General features: G+C 46.6%; 1 protein-coding gene and 1 pseudogene across 1 annotated transcript in view; one reads left to right on the top strand and one right to left on the bottom strand.

Annotated features, from left to right (window-relative positions):
• Nucleotides 1-861: 861 nt before the first annotated feature.
• LOC102917597 (G1/S-specific cyclin-D3 pseudogene) lies at nucleotides 862-2,169 on the bottom strand (annotated as a pseudogene).
• A 6,574-nt stretch (nucleotides 2,170-8,743) lies between these two features.
• The window catches only part of Mcm6 (minichromosome maintenance complex component 6), a 30,131-nt gene continuing 21,702 nt past the window's right edge, over nucleotides 8,744-17,172 (top strand). The window contains exons 1-3 of the mRNA XM_006992715.4: nucleotides 8,744-9,070; nucleotides 12,645-12,791; nucleotides 14,685-14,795. Coding sequence (XP_006992777.1) covers nucleotides 8,964-9,070; nucleotides 12,645-12,791; nucleotides 14,685-14,795 — 365 coding nt within the window. The 5' untranslated portion in view covers nucleotides 8,744-8,963. The remainder of the gene's footprint in view (nucleotides 9,071-12,644; nucleotides 12,792-14,684; nucleotides 14,796-17,172) is intronic.

The raw sequence follows: 17,172 nt of genomic DNA, 5'->3' as shown, positions 1-17,172 counted from the left end.
CTGACTGGGGTTCCAGAGGGCCCAGGTTTAATTCCCAGGCCAGCCAATGTCTGATCACGCCAGGATAAAAAAAAAAAGAAGGACCCATATGACCCCTCTCTCTTTCAAGAGGTCAGGTACCCAGGCAAGAAGCCATGTACACAGGCAAGAAGCACGGCATCTTTGGGGCTAGATAGCCCACGGTCATGGGTGGAGCAAACACCACTACATACTAGCTGTCATGGAGCCATCAAGTGCTATATGAGCAGCCAATATTCCTACCCTGCTCTGGTGCCTTTGAACCACAATAATGACCAGCATAGCAAGATATCCCTCTGCGTGCAATAGTGGCGCTCACAGTTTGTCAGTAACAACTCTTCAGCAGCAGGGAAATCATGCCTGGTACTGGAAATCTAGAGAAGTGCCTGGGACTAGTGAGGCATAGATCTTTTTTTTTAAAATTTTTTATTCCAGAATCTTTATTAAAGCAGCATGATAGAAATGGGCCACCAGCCCAAACCTAAGGAAAGACCTGTGTCAACAGGGCTTGACCTCTCCAAATGGGCTCTGTCACCTCCAGAGCATCCATCCCTGCCTAAACTCTCTGCTGGAAGATGAGGTACAGAGCCTCAGGAGAGGAAAGCATGGCCCCAACCCAGGCTGTAGCAGCTCCTGGACCACAGAGCGGTAGCAGAGGGGAAGAAAATAGCAACCGCCAGGGTTACCACTCTTGTGGGGTACAGGCCTCACTGTACCCTCTTACAGTTGTATTCAAAGCAATAAATTAAAATGACCACCAGCACCCCTCAAGACCCTTCAATCACGGAAGCTAAGCAGGAAGCAAAGCTAGAATTTGTAGGTTCTTGCCCCTCTGACCAAGGCTTAGGCTGTTCCCTCTAAGAGCAGCTGGGAGCATGCCATCGATTTGGCTCTTCGTGCGTGTCTATCAGGATGCCTGAAGGACCCAAATCCAAACGCACTGACCCTAGCAGGGGCAACACCTTTGGAAGGTACTAATGCATTTTGGCAATTGAAAGGATTAGAGCCCCGGAGAGAGGCAGGACTCAAAAAGGAATGCTGGGGCATGGATTTTACCTGTTTGAATTTCTCTGACCACCACGGCCCAGAACAGCCAAGCCGGTCAAGTGGGAAGGAGGAGGAGCTGACTGGCCACGCAGAGCCCTCATGGCCAACCAGCACCTTAGTGCACACTGTGGGGACAGGTGGACCTGGCCTCCCCTCCGGCTTCAGATATGGCATGGATTGTTCCAAGAGGAAAGGAGGGGTGGCAGTGACCCCTCCTCTGCTTGGTGGCCACCTGAGGGGGCCTGTGCCAAGCCACAGGTGGACGGCTGTGACATCTGTGGGTGTGCTGGTCTGACTGGGCCCCTGGCTGCCAGAGCCCTGGGGTGCTTCGGGCACCGGGCTGGGGGCCGTCTGGGTAGCTTCGATCTGCTGCTGACAGGCCCGCAGGCAGTCCACTTCGGTGCCTGTGATTCCTGCCAGCAACTCTGTGAGCTCATCTCCAGACATAGAACAGGCACTTAGACCTTGCACTGCAGCCCCAATGCTGCCTGTGGCGATCATGGATGGAGGATATATTGCAAAGGTGTAATCTGAAGCACAGAGGGCCAAAAAGGTCTGGGCATGTGTTTTGACCAAGGCTAATCGGTCACTGGGCAGAGAAAGGCGGTGCAGAATCAGAGCCAGGAAATCGTGTGCGTTCACAGCAGCTAGGTCCCCCTTGAGCTTCCCCAGGACCAGCACCTCCCATTCCCGCAACTGCCAGGGAGCCACAGCTTGGTCCATATAGGTGCAAAGCTTCTCAATAGTCAGGGGCATGGTTTCGCGCAGCTTGGAAGCCAGCAACAGGCAGACCTACCGAGGAGCCTGCAGTTGCGCCTTTCGGGTAGGCCCGCAGGACAGGTAGCGATCCAGGTAGTTCATGGCCAGAGGAAAGACATCCTCCTCTCAGCGCTGCTCCTCACACACCTCCAGCATCCAGGACGCCGGCATCTTCCGCATATGTGGCTTGATCTCCTTTTGCATGCACTGGAAGCAGGAGGCTTGCAGCACGTAGCGGTCCTCCAGGCGGAGCAAGCTCTGCAGGACACGCTGGTGCCCCAGCAGCCGCAGGTCGGGCCCGGCCCGGGGCGAGTGCCCGGTACCCTCGCAATACAGCAGCTCCATCCTGCGACGGCTCACGGGAGAGGGCAGGAGTGCGTGCTGGCAAGTCCTTGGAGAGGCGAGGCACACGTGCGGGCGGGGCTGGCGCTGACGCTGGCACTGTACGGAGAAGCCCCAGCCCGCCTGCCACCCGCATGCACCGCTTCCCTGTGGCATAGATCTTAGAGAGGAACCTGCTACCACCACTTGTAAGCCAGCATAGTTCCTAACTTATTCTAAATACTCAATCCTTATACCCACGCTCACCTCTCATCAAGGAAACTTCTCTTTGCAACCAATGGAGACCATTACAGAAAACCACAACTGGTCAAAGCGCGGAGAACAACTGTTGGTGAGGTGCCCAGCTCCAATGGGTACACCTATATAATGTAACTCCTGCACCTAAGGCTCAGGGAACTTTGCGAAAGAGGGGATTGGAAAAAAAAAAAAAAAAAAAAACAACTATAAAAAGCTAGAGGGGCCGGGCGGTGGTGGCGCACGCCTTTAATCCCAGCACTCGGGAGGCAGAGCCAGGCGGATCTCTGTGAGTTGGAGGCCAGCCTGGGCTACCAAGTGAGTTCCAGGAAAGGTGCAAAGCTACACAGAGAAACCCTGTCTCGAAAAACCAAAAAAAAAAAAAAAAAAAGCTAGAGGATCAGGAAATGGGCTATGGGATTGTGTCTCCTAGAAATGTCAGGAACACTTCACCCATGATACCTCAACATGGCTGCCTAAACAAGGCTTGAACAAGGACACCAGGACTCATGCTAACATAGAAGAGGGGGAAATCTCTTGGGGCCGCACCTGCTACACAAAGATCTACCGGAAATTAAGGAATGCTGGGAGTGGGAGAGATGGTCTTTACCAGGGAGGAGCACACCACTTGTTTATCCAATACTAAATGATCAGTCTGGAAATCACAAACATACGCAATACTAAATGGACTCAGGAGTTGTGTTTATATATTTATGTGTCTGCGTGTATGTATGTAGCAACAAAAAGGCCATGAATTCGAGAGGGAGGGAAGGGAAGAGGGGAAATGATGTAATCTTACTTTTACAAAAATTTCATTTTTTATGTATTTGTTTATTTTAATAATTGTAGCTAGAGTTTTTCTGCTTTGCCCACAGTCAGGACAAATCTTTGTCACCCGCCAGTCCCACAGCCGCTCAGACCCAACCAAGTAAACACAGAGACTTATATTGCTTACAAACTGTATGGCCGTGGCAGGCTTCTTGCTAAATGTTCTTTTATCTTAAATTAACCATTTCCATAAATCTATACCTTGCCACGTGGCTGGTGGCTTACCGGCGTCTTCACATGCTGCTGGTCATGGCGGCGGCTGCAGTGTCTCTCCACGTCAGCCTTCCACTTCCCAGAATTCTCCTCTCTCCTTGTCCCACCTACTTCCTGCCTGGCCACTGGCCAACCAGTGTTTTATTTATTGACCAATCAGAGCAATTTGACATATAGACCGTCCCACAGCAAATAATGATAGTGCAGAAAGCTTCTTCATGGGGCCGGGAGAGGGCTCAATGAATAACAAAAGCCTGATGACCAAAGTTCAGTCCTCAGAAACCACATAACGGCGGAAGGACAGAACTGACTCCACCAAGCTATTCTCCATTCCCCCCACACACTGGCACACTTGTGCCTCCCTCTCAGATGATAAGATCAAAGAAACAAGAATGTGGATGGCACACCATGGAGTCAAAAATGAAGGCCCTGGGAGCTGAGGAGATGGCTCAGTATGTGCTCGCTGTGCAAGCAAAGGTTTCTGAGTTCAATCCCCACAACTCACATGAAGAACCCAGGTGCGGTGCCCCCTGCTTGTAGCCGCAGAGGTGGAGGGCAGAAGCAGGGAGATCACTGGGGATGCTGGCCAGCCAGGCTAGCCTATTTGGTGAGCTCCAGGCCAGGGAGAGATCTCAAAACACAAGGTGGACAGCACCTGAGCAGTATCAGCCAATTCCTATGTCCTCTACACGTGAGTGCACACAAACATAAAAAGCTGCCATCACTCAGTGCTCTTTGGGACTTCCAAAATCAGCACAGGATCATGGGAGTTTTGTTTTGCATTTTACTTAATGACTTCAGTGTAACTTGCATTCAGATCAGAAAAAAAAAATTGCACTTGGTCCCATCCATACTGCTCATAAATGCATCTTTTCCTGATCTGATGATAAACACCAGCCTGCCATTCCATGGCTGAATCTCCTGGGGCTGTAACATGATGATCAGCCTGCTGTGACCAGGCTGACCTCAACCTCAGAGAGATCCTTTTGCCTCTGTCTCCCCAGCGTTGGGATTAAAGGTGTTCTCCACCACACCTGGTCTTCAGAGGTTTTCCTTTTCCATCTTAAGCCAAGGAAAGATGGGTTTTATCTCAGAAAACTATGTTAATGATTGAGCTTACTCTGTAACCCATGGAGGCTTTGAACTACAGGCAATGAATTTTTATTCTTTAACTAGCTTTTTATTTTTTATATAGTTTAAAGAATTCCAGGGGATTGGGGATTTAGCTCAGTGGTAGAGCACTTGCCTAGCAAGAGCAAGGCCCTGGGGTTTGGTCCTCAGCTCTGAAAAAAAAAAAAATTCCAGGCATGAATATTGTATTTATATCATTTCCACTCCATCCTCTCCTCCTGTTCCTCTAGTGTCCCCTACCCAGTTCATGACTTCTTTAATATCCCCGTGTGTGTGTGTGTGTGTGTGTGTGTGTGTGTGTGTGTGTGTGTGTGCGCGCGCGCAGATGTGCAGGTCTTGTTTAAGTGACCATGTTAAGATTTCATGAGTGCAGTTAGCTCCCTATCACATACAGAAGACTCTCACAGCAGATGTACTGATCATCTGTCTTGTAACAGTCTTTCTTCCTCTTCCATGATGTTCCCTGAGCTTTATAACAATTGAGTGGTTGTTTTGCAGATGTACCAACTGGGCATGGACATCTCATGGTCAGTTGTTCTCTGCATTTTGACTAGTTGGGATACTGTCTCTGTCTACCGCAAAAGAAGCTTCTTTGATGAGAACCGAGGGCTACACTTATCCACAGATATAAGGATAGGTACTTAGAATGCAGTTGGGATTTTTGTTTTGTTTTGTTTTTCCCCTTTGAGACTGTAGTTTTGGAGCCTGTCCTGGATCTCGCTCTGTAGACCAGGCTGGCCTCGGACTCACAGAGACGAGTTCTGCGTGGCTCTGCCTCCCTAGTGCTAGGATTAAAGGCGTGCGCCACCACCTCCCGGCTGCAGTTGGGAATTCATACTGTCTAGAAAAATGACAGTAGTTATTAGGTTCTCCTCTAATCTATGACATCACCAGTCACAAATAGATGCCTAGGGTTCCGGTACCAGGATGAATTCTCTCCCTACTGAGTGATCCAATTAGATGTCTGTTGGTTACCCGAAAGATAGATGTGCTACTGTAACACCCTTGGGAATATCTTACAATGCTGGTCATTGTCATGGATCATAAACTTTAGATTATTAATTGCTTTTTTCCCTTGGCAGCTTGCATACAGTGAGGGTTCTCAGAGAGGAGGCTTCCAAGTCAGTCCTAGCTTAATTTCTTTTTCTTTTTCTTTTCTTTCTTTCTTTCTTTTTTTTTTTGAAGAAAAATTACTTGTTCTTTGAAACATTCATACATACACACAATGATTTCATTTTTTTACTTTTAAACATCAACTAAAACCCAAGCAGCTGGGCACACCTATGAAGGATTTTCTTGATTGGATCCTGTGAGGTGAGGAGACCTACTTTAAATCTGGATCATTTGAAATCAGAAAACCTACCCAAAGACAGTCACAAGCCTTTAATTCCAGCACTTAGGAGGCAGGGGCAGGCCAATGTATAAGTTAGAGGTCAGCCTGGTCTTCAGAGAGAATTCTAGGACAGCCAGATTTACACAGAGGAACCCTGAAAAAAAAATATGGCCCATCCTAAATGGACCACACCTGTTTGTTTGTTTGTCTGTCTGTTTGTTTGTTTGTTTGTTTGAGACAGGGTTTCTCTGTGTAGTTTTGGTGCCTGTCCTAGATCTCGCTCTGTAGACCAAGCTGGCCTTGAACTCACAGAAATCGCCTGGCTCTGCCTCCCGAGTGCTGGGATTAAAGGCATGTGCCACCACTGCACAGCTGGACCACACCCTCTGATGGCAGCCTACCTAAAATGACACAGAAGAAGGAAGCCTTTTGTTTTTGACCTACTTGCACTCACTTTCATTGGCAAGTTTACCTGTCCTGCTGCTGAGGCATACTTTAATGATCCTAGAACCCTTTTCTTCAGGATTCCAACATACAATGAAGACCAGCCTAGACATCAGCAGTTCGGTTGTAGACTGAACAACTACTGGATTCCACTGCTGACCCAGCTGGACCACAGCCTGTACACTACTCTTAATAAATCATAGATATCATTCTATTGGTTTTGTACCACTAGAAATTCCCTATACTCACACAGTGAAGGCTACATTTGAAATCGTGAAGGACTGAGGCATACAAGGCTTCAAGTCTTTAACATCCTTTAGTTAGACGATACCCTCAATTCCAGATCTCTGTAATATATAACTTAATAGTTATCTTAGTTAGGGTTTCTATTGCAACAAGACACTATGACCAGGCCGGGCGGTGGTGGCGCATGCCTTTAATCCCAGCACTCGGGAGGCAGAGGCAGGCGGATCTCTGTGAGTTCGAGGCCAGCCTGGTCTCCAAAGCGAGTTCCAGGAAAGGTGCAAAGCTACACAGAGAAACCCTGTCTCGAAAAAAGCAAAACAACAACAACAACAACAACAACAACAACAAAAAGACACTATGACCTAAAAACAAGCTGGGGAGGAAAGGGTTTATTTGGCTTACACCTCAGCATTGCTGTTCATCACTGAAGGAAGTCAGGATAGGAACTCAAAAAGGGCAGAATCCCAGGGCCAGGAGCTGATGCAGAGGCCATGGAAGGGTGCTGCTTACTGGTTTCTTTTCCATGGCTTGCTCAGCTGCCTTCTTATAGAACCCAGGACCAACAGCCCAGGGATGGCACCACCCACCGTAGCCTGAGCCCTTCCCCATTGATCACTAAATGAAAAAAAAAAAAAAAGCCCTACAGCTGGATCTCATGGAAGCATTTCCTCAACTGAGACTCCTTCCTCTGATGACCCTAGCTTGTGTCAAGTTGACACACAAAACCAGCCAGTTCAATAGTATTAAAATACTAATTTGATCTACCCAGGCTGGCATTAATTTTAACACCCTGTAAGCCTCAAAAGGATATTTTAAATGTGTTTGTTTGCTTATTTTGGTTCAGGTTTGCTGTGTCCTGAAGGCCCAGAAAAAAAAAAAGAGAAACTGTTCAAAGACAGCTTCAAGTCATCAACACCAACGTATCAAAGGGCTGGCGATGTGGCTTATTTAATGGCAAGCTAGCCCTTGTCTAGAACTCAGGAAGCTCTGGGTTCAGTCCCAATGTGATGGTCCCATCGGGAATTCAAGGCCAAGTCTGGGCTACACGAGACCCTATCTCAGTGAAAATCAACAATGTCCAGTGTTTTGCAGATTTTACTGTGGCAGGAGGACCCGGAAGCGATAACTCCTCCTGCAGCAGAATTTATCTGTCTTTGGCTTGTGTACGCGCATGTGCAGGCTGGTGTTCACAGAGGGCGGCAGAGGGTATCAAATCCCTTGGTGCTGGAGTGACAGGTGGTGAACTGTCTGATGTAGGTGCTGAGAGTCCAGCCGGGTCCTCTGCAGAACAGTTCTCTTGATCTCTGAGCCATCTCTCTAGTCCTCCATCTGACTTTGACAGGACTCTCTCCTGTGGTTTGTTTCCGGTTCATTTCCCCCAGCTAGACAGTTCAGAGAGGCCTAACTGAGTGATTTTTCCTCTTTCCCAGTGCCTTATTCTTACCCCCGAATACTACGAAACTATCTGAAAAACATGAAAAAAAATGTAATCCTTAGGAGTCCCTTCCACTCTTTGAATTGTTTTTTGTTTGTTTGTTTGTTTGGCTTTTTTTTGGTTGGTTTTTTCGAGACAGGGTTTCTCTGTGTAGCTTTGTGTCTTTCCTGGAGGTCACTTGGTAGCCCAGGCTGGCCTCGAACTCACAGAGATCCGCCTGCCTCTGCCTCCCGAGTGCTGGGATTAAAGGAGTGCCCACCAACGCCTGGCTGTATGTTTTTTTTAAAGATTTATTTCTTTATTATGTACACAGTGTTCTGCTTGAACGCCGGAAGAGGGCACCAGATCACGTTACAGATGGTTGTGAGCCACCATGTGGTTGCTGGGAATTGAACTCAGGACCTCTGGGAGAGCAGTCAGTGCTCTTAACCTCTGAGCCATCTCTCCAGCCCCGAATTGTTTTTCTTTACTTAATAAATCTACATAAGCTCTGGAGATAAAGAGGGAGAGGAGAGAGAGAGAGAAAGGAAGGAAGGAAAGAAACGAAAAGGGGAGGGGGGAGTTGAAAAATCCACCACGACGTAGCTGCAAACAACTTCCCCAGCTCCAGAAACCAAAACAACCTGAGGGTGGGCGAGACGACATGGCGCATGCGCATAAAGCTCCTCCCAGTCTGCATTTGGCGCGAAATTCCCGTGTGGGTGGGCGGGGCTCTGGACGGAACCGCCATTGATTGGACAGGTTTGGCGCGAAGTACCCCAGCTCCTGCTCCATGATTGGCTGGGGCGGGAGGGCGGGGCTTGGCGGAGGCGCGCGCGAAGCGGCGGCGCGGAAGGAGCACCGCGTGAAGCCCGCGTCCGGGTGCTCCCTCCTCTGCCGCGGCCTCCCTTCCGCGGTGGTCTTCCCTCCGCGGTCCGGACCCTCAGCGCTGCCATGGACCTCGCGGCGGCCGCCGAGCCCGGCGCCGGAAGCCAGCACCCGGAGGTGCGCGACGAGGTGGCCGAGAAATGCCAGAAGCTGTTCCTAGACTTCCTGGAAGAGTGAGTGGCCTCCGGGGGCTGCAGGGCCTGGCGGAGCCTGGGGGCCCGGGGTGCTCGGGGTCCGGGAGGGATGGAGCCGGTCCGGACCGGAATCCAAAGCCGCGTCGAGCCCTTTTCCCCACCCTAGTGCCTCCCCGCGCCGTGCTTTGCTTCCTTCTCTTTGCTTTTCCGAGACAAGGTCTCCTCGAACTCGCTGGGTAGCCAGGGATGGTTTTGAACTAGCGTTCTTCCTGCCTCCGCTCCGCGAGTGCGGGGATGACAGGGGCATCGCCATGCCCGGCGGCGGCGATGCTGGGAGCAGAACCCAGCCCTGCCGTTTGATTTCGGCGCTCACGTCACAGCCCAGTGAGGCCGGGGTTTGAGGGGGGACCCGGGACCTCTAGGGTAGGGTTGAGCACACAGCCAGGTACTGGGAGCTTGTGGTGCTGCGAGCCTGGGACACCCCGTGTTGGAGAAAGTTCCAGCAGGAGCCTGTGGCTCGGAAACTGCACAGTGGGGTGAGTTCTGCCCTGTTTGATGAAAGAATTGTTCTGGACATCTGCCTCCCTCCGTTTCTCCTCTTCCCCGCCATCCTTCTGGGTCCTGGACTCATAGCTTCCACCCCTTGGTTTATTTACATCATGCAGCAGGTACATACTAGTGCGTTCCTTACTCATCTGCCTCCAGTATGGAGTGCAAACACATTGACTTGGCTTACAAAATTCTTTTTTATTATTTGTTTATTATACCAATATGTAACAGAAACTTACTGTTTTGACCTTTTGGAGGTGTGTGCAAAAGGTAGCATCTTGAAGTGCATTTCAGCCTGTTGTATCCCTGTCATCCCTGTTGGAAACTCATCTTTCCACACAGACTCTACCTGTTAAACAGTTTTATGCGCCCCTTCCCCAGCCTACTGACAGCTGCCACACTTACATCCCTGAATTGGATGATTATAGATGCCTTGTATACGTAGTGTGCGGGGCTAATTTTGCTAGACACCTTATTGCAGTCAGAGGTTTCTTTGTAAGGCAGAGTAAAATTACATGGCATGCGTATACCTACCACATATTGCTTACCCATTCATCTTCCTTTTGGCTCCTTGAATTATACTGCTGTCTTATGAAATTCTGCTATACTTAAAACTGATTTAAAAAATTCATTTTCCTACTTTTGATAATGTTCTTGGTGCAGTCAGTACAACAGCATGCTCGTAGTTCACAACCCAGCTCAAGACTGTTGGAAAGTATAAAATAGCGGTTCTCAACCTGTGGGTCTCAACACCTTGGGAGGAGCATGATCAGATTATGACTCCTACCAGTGGTGAAATTACAGTTATGAAGTAGCAATGAAATAACTGTATGGTTGGGGGTCACCACAGCATGAGGAGGAACTGTATTAGAGGGTCACAGCATTAGGAAGGTTAAGAACCACTGCTATAAACCTTTGAGGCAGTAGGCAGTAGCTGCTTCTTCCCTTGTGAGGGCAGTAAGCCTGTTTTCCAGGGGCTTCCTCCTGTCAGCTCTGGCATTCTCAGCCCCCTAGCCATCTTACCACCTCAGCAAAGGTATTGGAAAGGTTCTGCAGATAATAAAAGTGCCTTCGCTGGGTGATGGGGCACACCTCTAATCAGCAGAGACAGGCGGATCTCAGAGTGTAAGGCCAGCCTGGTCTACAGAGCAAGTTCCAGGACAGTCAGAACTATACAGAGAAGCCTTCCCTGTCTCAAAAACAAAACAAAACAAAAAGTGCCTTTACCTTTACTTGGTAGCTAAGTGTTGAAGCTAAGCATAAACAAAGACTTTGTTTTTAAAAATCAGCTTCCTTTCACAGAAGCAGCTTTGTTTTCGTTTACAGAATAAAGTCTACTTTTTTTTTTTTTTTTAAACTTTTGTTTTTCGAGACAGGCTTTCTGTCTGTAGCCCTGGCTGTCTAGGACTCACTCTGTAGACCAGGCTGGCCTCAAACTCAGAAATCCACCTGTCTCTGCCTCCCAAGGGCTGGGACTAAAGGTGTGTACCAACACCACCCAGCTACTTCTAAATTTTCTATTACAGTTTCATTCTCCAAAACCACCATCAGCTACCATAGGTGGTTGAATCATCTGCTTTGTTTTTGGTTGCTTGCTTGTTTTCTTAATGTGTTGGGGAAGGAACCCAGGGCCTTATCCATGCTAGACACGCATTCTGCCACTGAACTATATCTCCAGCATCACCCGCTTCTATTTATTTACTTGACGGGGTCTTACTGTGTTGCCATGGCTGTCTGGAATTGACAGAAATCATTCTGTGTGCTAGGATTAAAGGAGTACACCACTGCACACAGCTCCCTGGGCCTTTTTTGACTTTTTTATTTTGAAAAAAGTTCCCTCTACGTTGCCCAGATGATCCTTGAACTTCCAGTTTTCCACCTTTAGCCTCCCCAGTAATTAGTATTACAGGCCTGCACCATCAAGCCCAGCCACTTTTTTTTTTTTTTTTTAATAAATTTAACTTTTAATGACCTTCAGGGAAGAATTCCAATGCCACTTCTTACATATTTGAATCTTTATTATAGATATTCCTTTATGCATAATTGGCTTATTTTTCTGGCACTTCTCATCAATAGAAACATTCTTTATTGTTTGTGTCTTGTCTCCTAAGAATGCTAACCCAGCCTTTTCTGTGCCTTTAGGTATCACATGTAATGCTTTATACTTGAATATGTCTAAAATAAATATTTTAGAAGAATTTGAGCCTGATGTAGTTAGAAGAGAAATTAATTTTGCTCAAAACAAAACCTGATCTACATAGTATGTGAAAAGAGCAGAAAATAAATCTGTATGATAGTCTGCTTTGCCTTTGGTTGGGACATTACCATCACTTCATGTGTTTACATATTCTTAGTGTCTTTAACAGTGATACCTCATTTCTAGGCGGGGTGTTGTTTGTTTTGCTTGCTTTAAGATCTTTTTTTTTGTGATATTGGAGATTAGATCTAAGGCTTCATGCGTGCTGGGCAAGCACTCTAGCACTGAACTATGTTCCTGATCTCTTTGTTCTGCTTCTTAAATTATGATTAATAGAAAATTTTTTTTCCCCCCCGAGACAGGGTTTCTCTGTGTAGCTTTGCACCTTTACTGGGACTCACTTGGTAGCCCAGGCTGGCCTCGAACTCGCAGAGATCCGCCTGGCTCTGCCTCCCAAGTGCTGGGATTAAAGGCGTGTGCCACCACTGCCTGGCGATTAATAGAAATTTAATACTTGGATTTTTAAACTCTGTTTCTTAACTGTCTGATCTTAATTACACATAACAATAATTTTAAAAACCTGTTGTTTAGAAAATGTTAAATCATCCAGGAGGTCAGGTATATCTCTGTAAGCCAGTCTGGTCCACAGAGCGAGTTCCAGGACAGCCAGGACTATGCACAGAAACCTTGTCTTGGAAAGAAAAAAGTTTAGAAAAGTAAATAACTTGCCCCAAGTCCTGGAAATACTGAATGTGGACGTCTCTGATCCTAAAGCTGATGCCCATTAACCAATATACCAAGTTAGCTACTGTCCGGATTCTTTTTTACTGCCTCGTTCCTCTGTTTGATGTGACTTTGTATCTGCAGGTTCCAGGGTAGTGATGGAGAAATTAAATACTTGCAGTTTGCAGAGGAGCTGATTCGTCCTGAGAGAAACACGCTGGTTGTGAGTTTTGCAGACCTGGAACAGTTTAACCAACAACTTTCTACCACCATTCAGGAAGAGTTCTATAGGTAAGAGCGTGTTCATTTTTCCCTTCAAAAGACATGAAGCCTGAGAAGCCAACTTCTTGCCTGGATGTGTTCCTTGGTAAGGAAGAAGGCCAGCGTCACAATTACTTCCTTCTAAGGAGAGGCCCTTTGGTACAAGTGGTCCTGTTAATGCTGGTGTGTCTTTAACATAGGCCTCTGTGGAGCTGGGTTTCCTCATATCAGATGTTTAAAAAACAGTTACTTTATATAGTTTTCCCAAAGAAGGAAATGCTCACTTTGTGTCATGCAGCTGTCCTATTATGCGCTGACTCTAGCGCTCTCTCTCATAGCCCTGGCTGTCCTGGAACTCGCTCTGTAGACCAGGCTTATTTTGAACTCAGAAATCCACCTGCATCTACCTCCCAAGTGCTGGGATTAAAGATGTGCACTGCCACCGCCCCGCGATTGCTTTCTCATTGTATTTGATCTTTACCTATCCTGTCTCACTCCTGGAATAGGTACTTGGAGTAACTGTCTACTAAGTCCTGGTTTTGCCCCAAGGACATTACTTTTTCTGACAGGGTCTCACCATGGTTGCTGCCCAGGTTGACCCTGAACTCCTGGCTGGAGATCTTGCCTCAGCTTCCTGAATAGCTGAAATCACAAGCATACACCACTCATGCCTACTTAAGGGGTCTTTATAACAATAATGTTGTATTTATTTGTCTTGTTAAAAGTTTTTGGGCAGTGTGGCACACGCCTTTAATCCCAGCACTCAGGAGGCAGAGCCAGGTGGATCTCTGTCTCTTTTAAAGTTTTTTTGTTGTTGTTTTGTTTTATTTTTCAAGACAGGATTTTTTCTGTGAAACAGTCCTGATGTCCTAGAACTCACATGTAGACCAGGCTGGCCTCCAACTCAGAGAGATCCACCTGCCTCTGCCTCCCAGGTGCTGGGATTAAAGGCGTGTGTCACCACTACCTGGCCTTGTTTTTTGTTTTAAGACAGGGTTTCATTATATCCTGGTTGGTCTTGAACTTGTTTTGTAGGCCAAGCTGACCTCAAACTCAGATCTCCCTGTCTCTGCCTCCCAAGTACTGGGGTCACATTTCAGCATAGCTTGAGTGTTTTAGGGGTAGAAATAACTTGAGCTCATTTTGTTTTTAACTATGCATGACAAAAAAAAAAAAAAAATAGCTTTGTTGCCAGACGGTGGTAGCGCACGCCTTTAATCCCAGCACTTGGGAGGCAGAGACAGGCGGATCTCTGAGTTTAAGGCCAGCCTGATCTACAAAGAGTTCCAGGACAACCAGAGCTGTTATAGAGAAACCCTGTCTTAAAAAACAAAACAAAACAACAGCTTTGTTCAGAAACAATGATCTACTTTGTTCTAAATAAATGCTTGGATAAATACGGATTTTTGTCAATAGTTACAAAAGAGAAGACACAGATTAGGAGACATGGTCCTGTTTTCATGGTGGATTGGAAGTTGGAGGAGTCTGAAGTATTTTAGTCATAGCTGACTGAAGAACACTTGAAGGGGAACTGGGCAGATAGCTCCATGGGTGAATGTGCTTGCTGTACAGCATTAGGGTTGGAGTTTATTTCCCGGTGCCCACATAAACTAGAGGGGTGGTTAGTACCTGTGACCCCAAGGCTGGGGAACGGAGAAGGCGATCCCGGTGCTTGCTGGCTAGCCAGTCTAGCTAATCAGTGAGGGACCTTGTGTAAAACATGATGCAGGAAGACACCTAGTGCTGCTCTCAGGCTTCAGATGTTTTTGTGGGTGCGCATGCTCATATACACAGCAGCAGGGTTATTACAGAAGCAAGCAGCTGTCTGTGACCACGTGGGACGCTGTCGTCTCAAGCTGACAAACATGAAGAAGATGGCAGACTTGGTAAGAGTGGGCTGTCACTGGTCTGTTTGTTTTTCAGAGTCTACCCTTACCTGTGTCGAGCCTTGAAGACTTTTGTGAAAGACCGAAAGGAGATCCCTTTTGCCAAGGATTTTTATGTTGCCTTCCAAGACCTACCTACTAGACACAAGTAAGGAAGGAATCTTTGGGGGTGAGAGGATCTGTCATACCAGTACCACTTACTGGGCATTCATAAATGGCTAACAGCTGGCTTTATATTATACAGACCACTCTTACTTTGCTGGGTCTCAGTGTTCTCATCTGTCATGTCTTTTTTTTTTTTTTTTTTTTTTTTTTAATCTTTTTTGGGGTTTGTTGTTGCCTTTTTAAAATTTTTTTAAATGATTTATTTATTTGCATTGTTGCATCTGTGTAAGGGTGTTGGATCCCCTGGAGCTAGAATTACAAATAGTTGTAAGCTGCCGTAAGGATGTCAGGAATTGAACCCAGGTCCTCTAGAAGAGCAGCCAGTGCTCTTAACCACTGAGCCGTCTCTCCAGCCCCCTGTCATGTCATTTGTTTTGAGTTTTCTACTTAAGTCAAAAGACAGATTTGTTGCTGTAAATATTTTTATAACGGCCAAGCCTTGAGCTGTGTAACTCGTGCTGGCTTCAAACTGCCAATCATCCAGTCTCTTCTTTGCATGTGCTGCTGCACCCAGTTCAGATTGGCGTTTTGAAGTGTTTAAACCTATTACCCAGACAATTTAGATTGGAGAAACTTGTTTTCCGGTGGAGATAGGACGGGCAGTATGAAGTGAGGCAGGTACTCAGCGTTGTCATTTCTAAGGCACCTTTTAGGTAAACTGGGAGACAGGATTTGCTGAGGGGGGATTTGAGAAGTTAGCATAGTTTGCAGAAATTCATAAATAAGGCACAATAATTGGCACATGCCTAATCCCAGTACTCAGGAATCAGAGAAATGTGATCTCTTTTGTGTTCAAGACCAGCTGGTCTACATAGTGAGTTCCAAGTCAGCCAGAGATATGTAGTGAAAGCCTATTTCAAAAAAGAAAAGGAAAAAGTAAAAGAAATTAATACATTTTAAGGCTTTAATGAATATAGAGTCTCAGTATGTCGACTCACTGGCCTTGAACTTACAGTGATTGATTTTTACAGAAATTGACTATTTCTGCTTCCCTAAGTACTGGAATTAAAGGCATATACCAGTGGGGTTCAGAGAGATGATTCAAAGGTTAAGAGCACTGGCTGCTCTTCCAGAGGATCAGGTTCAGTTCTCAGAACCCACATGGCAGCTCAAGCTGTCTGTAACTCTAGTTCCAGGGGATCCAGTGGTGTGTGTGTGTGTGTGTGTGTGTGTGTGTGTGTGTGTGTGTGTGTGTGTGTGTGTGTGTGTGTGTTCATGAATACCAAGCGTGTACAGTGCCCAAAGAGTGCTAGGTTCTCCTGGAGTGAGTTGCGTGTTGTGAGCTGCCTGACATGGGTGCTTAGGAACTGAACTCAGATCTTCTGGAAGAGCAGCAGGTACTCTTAACCTCTGAGTTCTTCGGTCCTGAAACAGTATTTTTCACTGAGCCTGAGATGGCCCTCTGACTAGGCTGCCTGGCCAACAAATGCCCAAAAATCTGCCGGTTCACCCCTTCGGTGACATGCTGTGGTTTTAGATGCAAGATCAAGGCACCTAGCTTTTTTATTTCTTCAGTCTTTTTATCTTTCATATTCATAATTATTTATTTAGGTTTATTGGGACAAAGTTTATGTCTTGCTGTCCTGGAACTCACTCTGTAGATCAGGCTGGCCTCAAACCCAAATATCCAACTGCCTCTGCCTCCCGAGGGCTGGGACTAAAGGTGTATGCTGACACTGCCCCGCTCATTTTTATTTTTGTTAGGAATTTGTGTTACATAAATTAGCAGTGGGCCTACTGACCAAACTATTCTTTTAGGAGATTTGTCTCCATTCTTTAAAGCATGTTTATCATTAATCACTCTTTTTTTTTTTTTTTTTAAGATTTATTTATTTATTATGTATACAGCATGTATGACTGCAGGCCAGAAGAGGGCACCAGATCTCATTACAGATGGTTGTGAGCCACCGTGTGGTTGCTGGGAATTGAACTCAGGACCTCTGGAAGAGTATTAAGTGCTCTTAACCTCTGAGCCATCTGTCCAGCCCCCATTAATCACTCTTAATAGAGACAGAAATTATGGAATGGAGAGATGGCTCAGCAGGTAAGAGTGTGAACTGCTATTTGCAGAGGACCTGAATTTGGTTTCCAACACTAGTATCTATCAGGAGGCTCACAACTGCCTTTAACTCTCTAGGAGGATTTAGTGTCTCTGGCCTTTGAAAGCACTTGCCCTCACATGCACATACCCACCAGAGACACTCATACATAATTTTAAAAACTTAAAGAAAAATTTCTTAGGTTTCCTGTGCTAAGAAAATGGGAAGTGGAAGCGGACTAGGGTTGTAGCTCAGTGTTAGGTCCTAGGTTTAGTCCCTAGAACTGAAGAAAAAGAAAGATGGATATTTATAATGTGACTC

The sequence above is a fragment of the Peromyscus maniculatus genome, chromosome 11, assembly GCF_049852395.1.
Source record: "Peromyscus maniculatus bairdii isolate BWxNUB_F1_BW_parent chromosome 11, HU_Pman_BW_mat_3.1, whole genome shotgun sequence".
NCBI classification, from domain to species: domain Eukaryota; kingdom Metazoa; phylum Chordata; class Mammalia; order Rodentia; family Cricetidae; genus Peromyscus; species Peromyscus maniculatus.
This window is presented reverse-complemented; position numbering and strand designations above follow the sequence as displayed.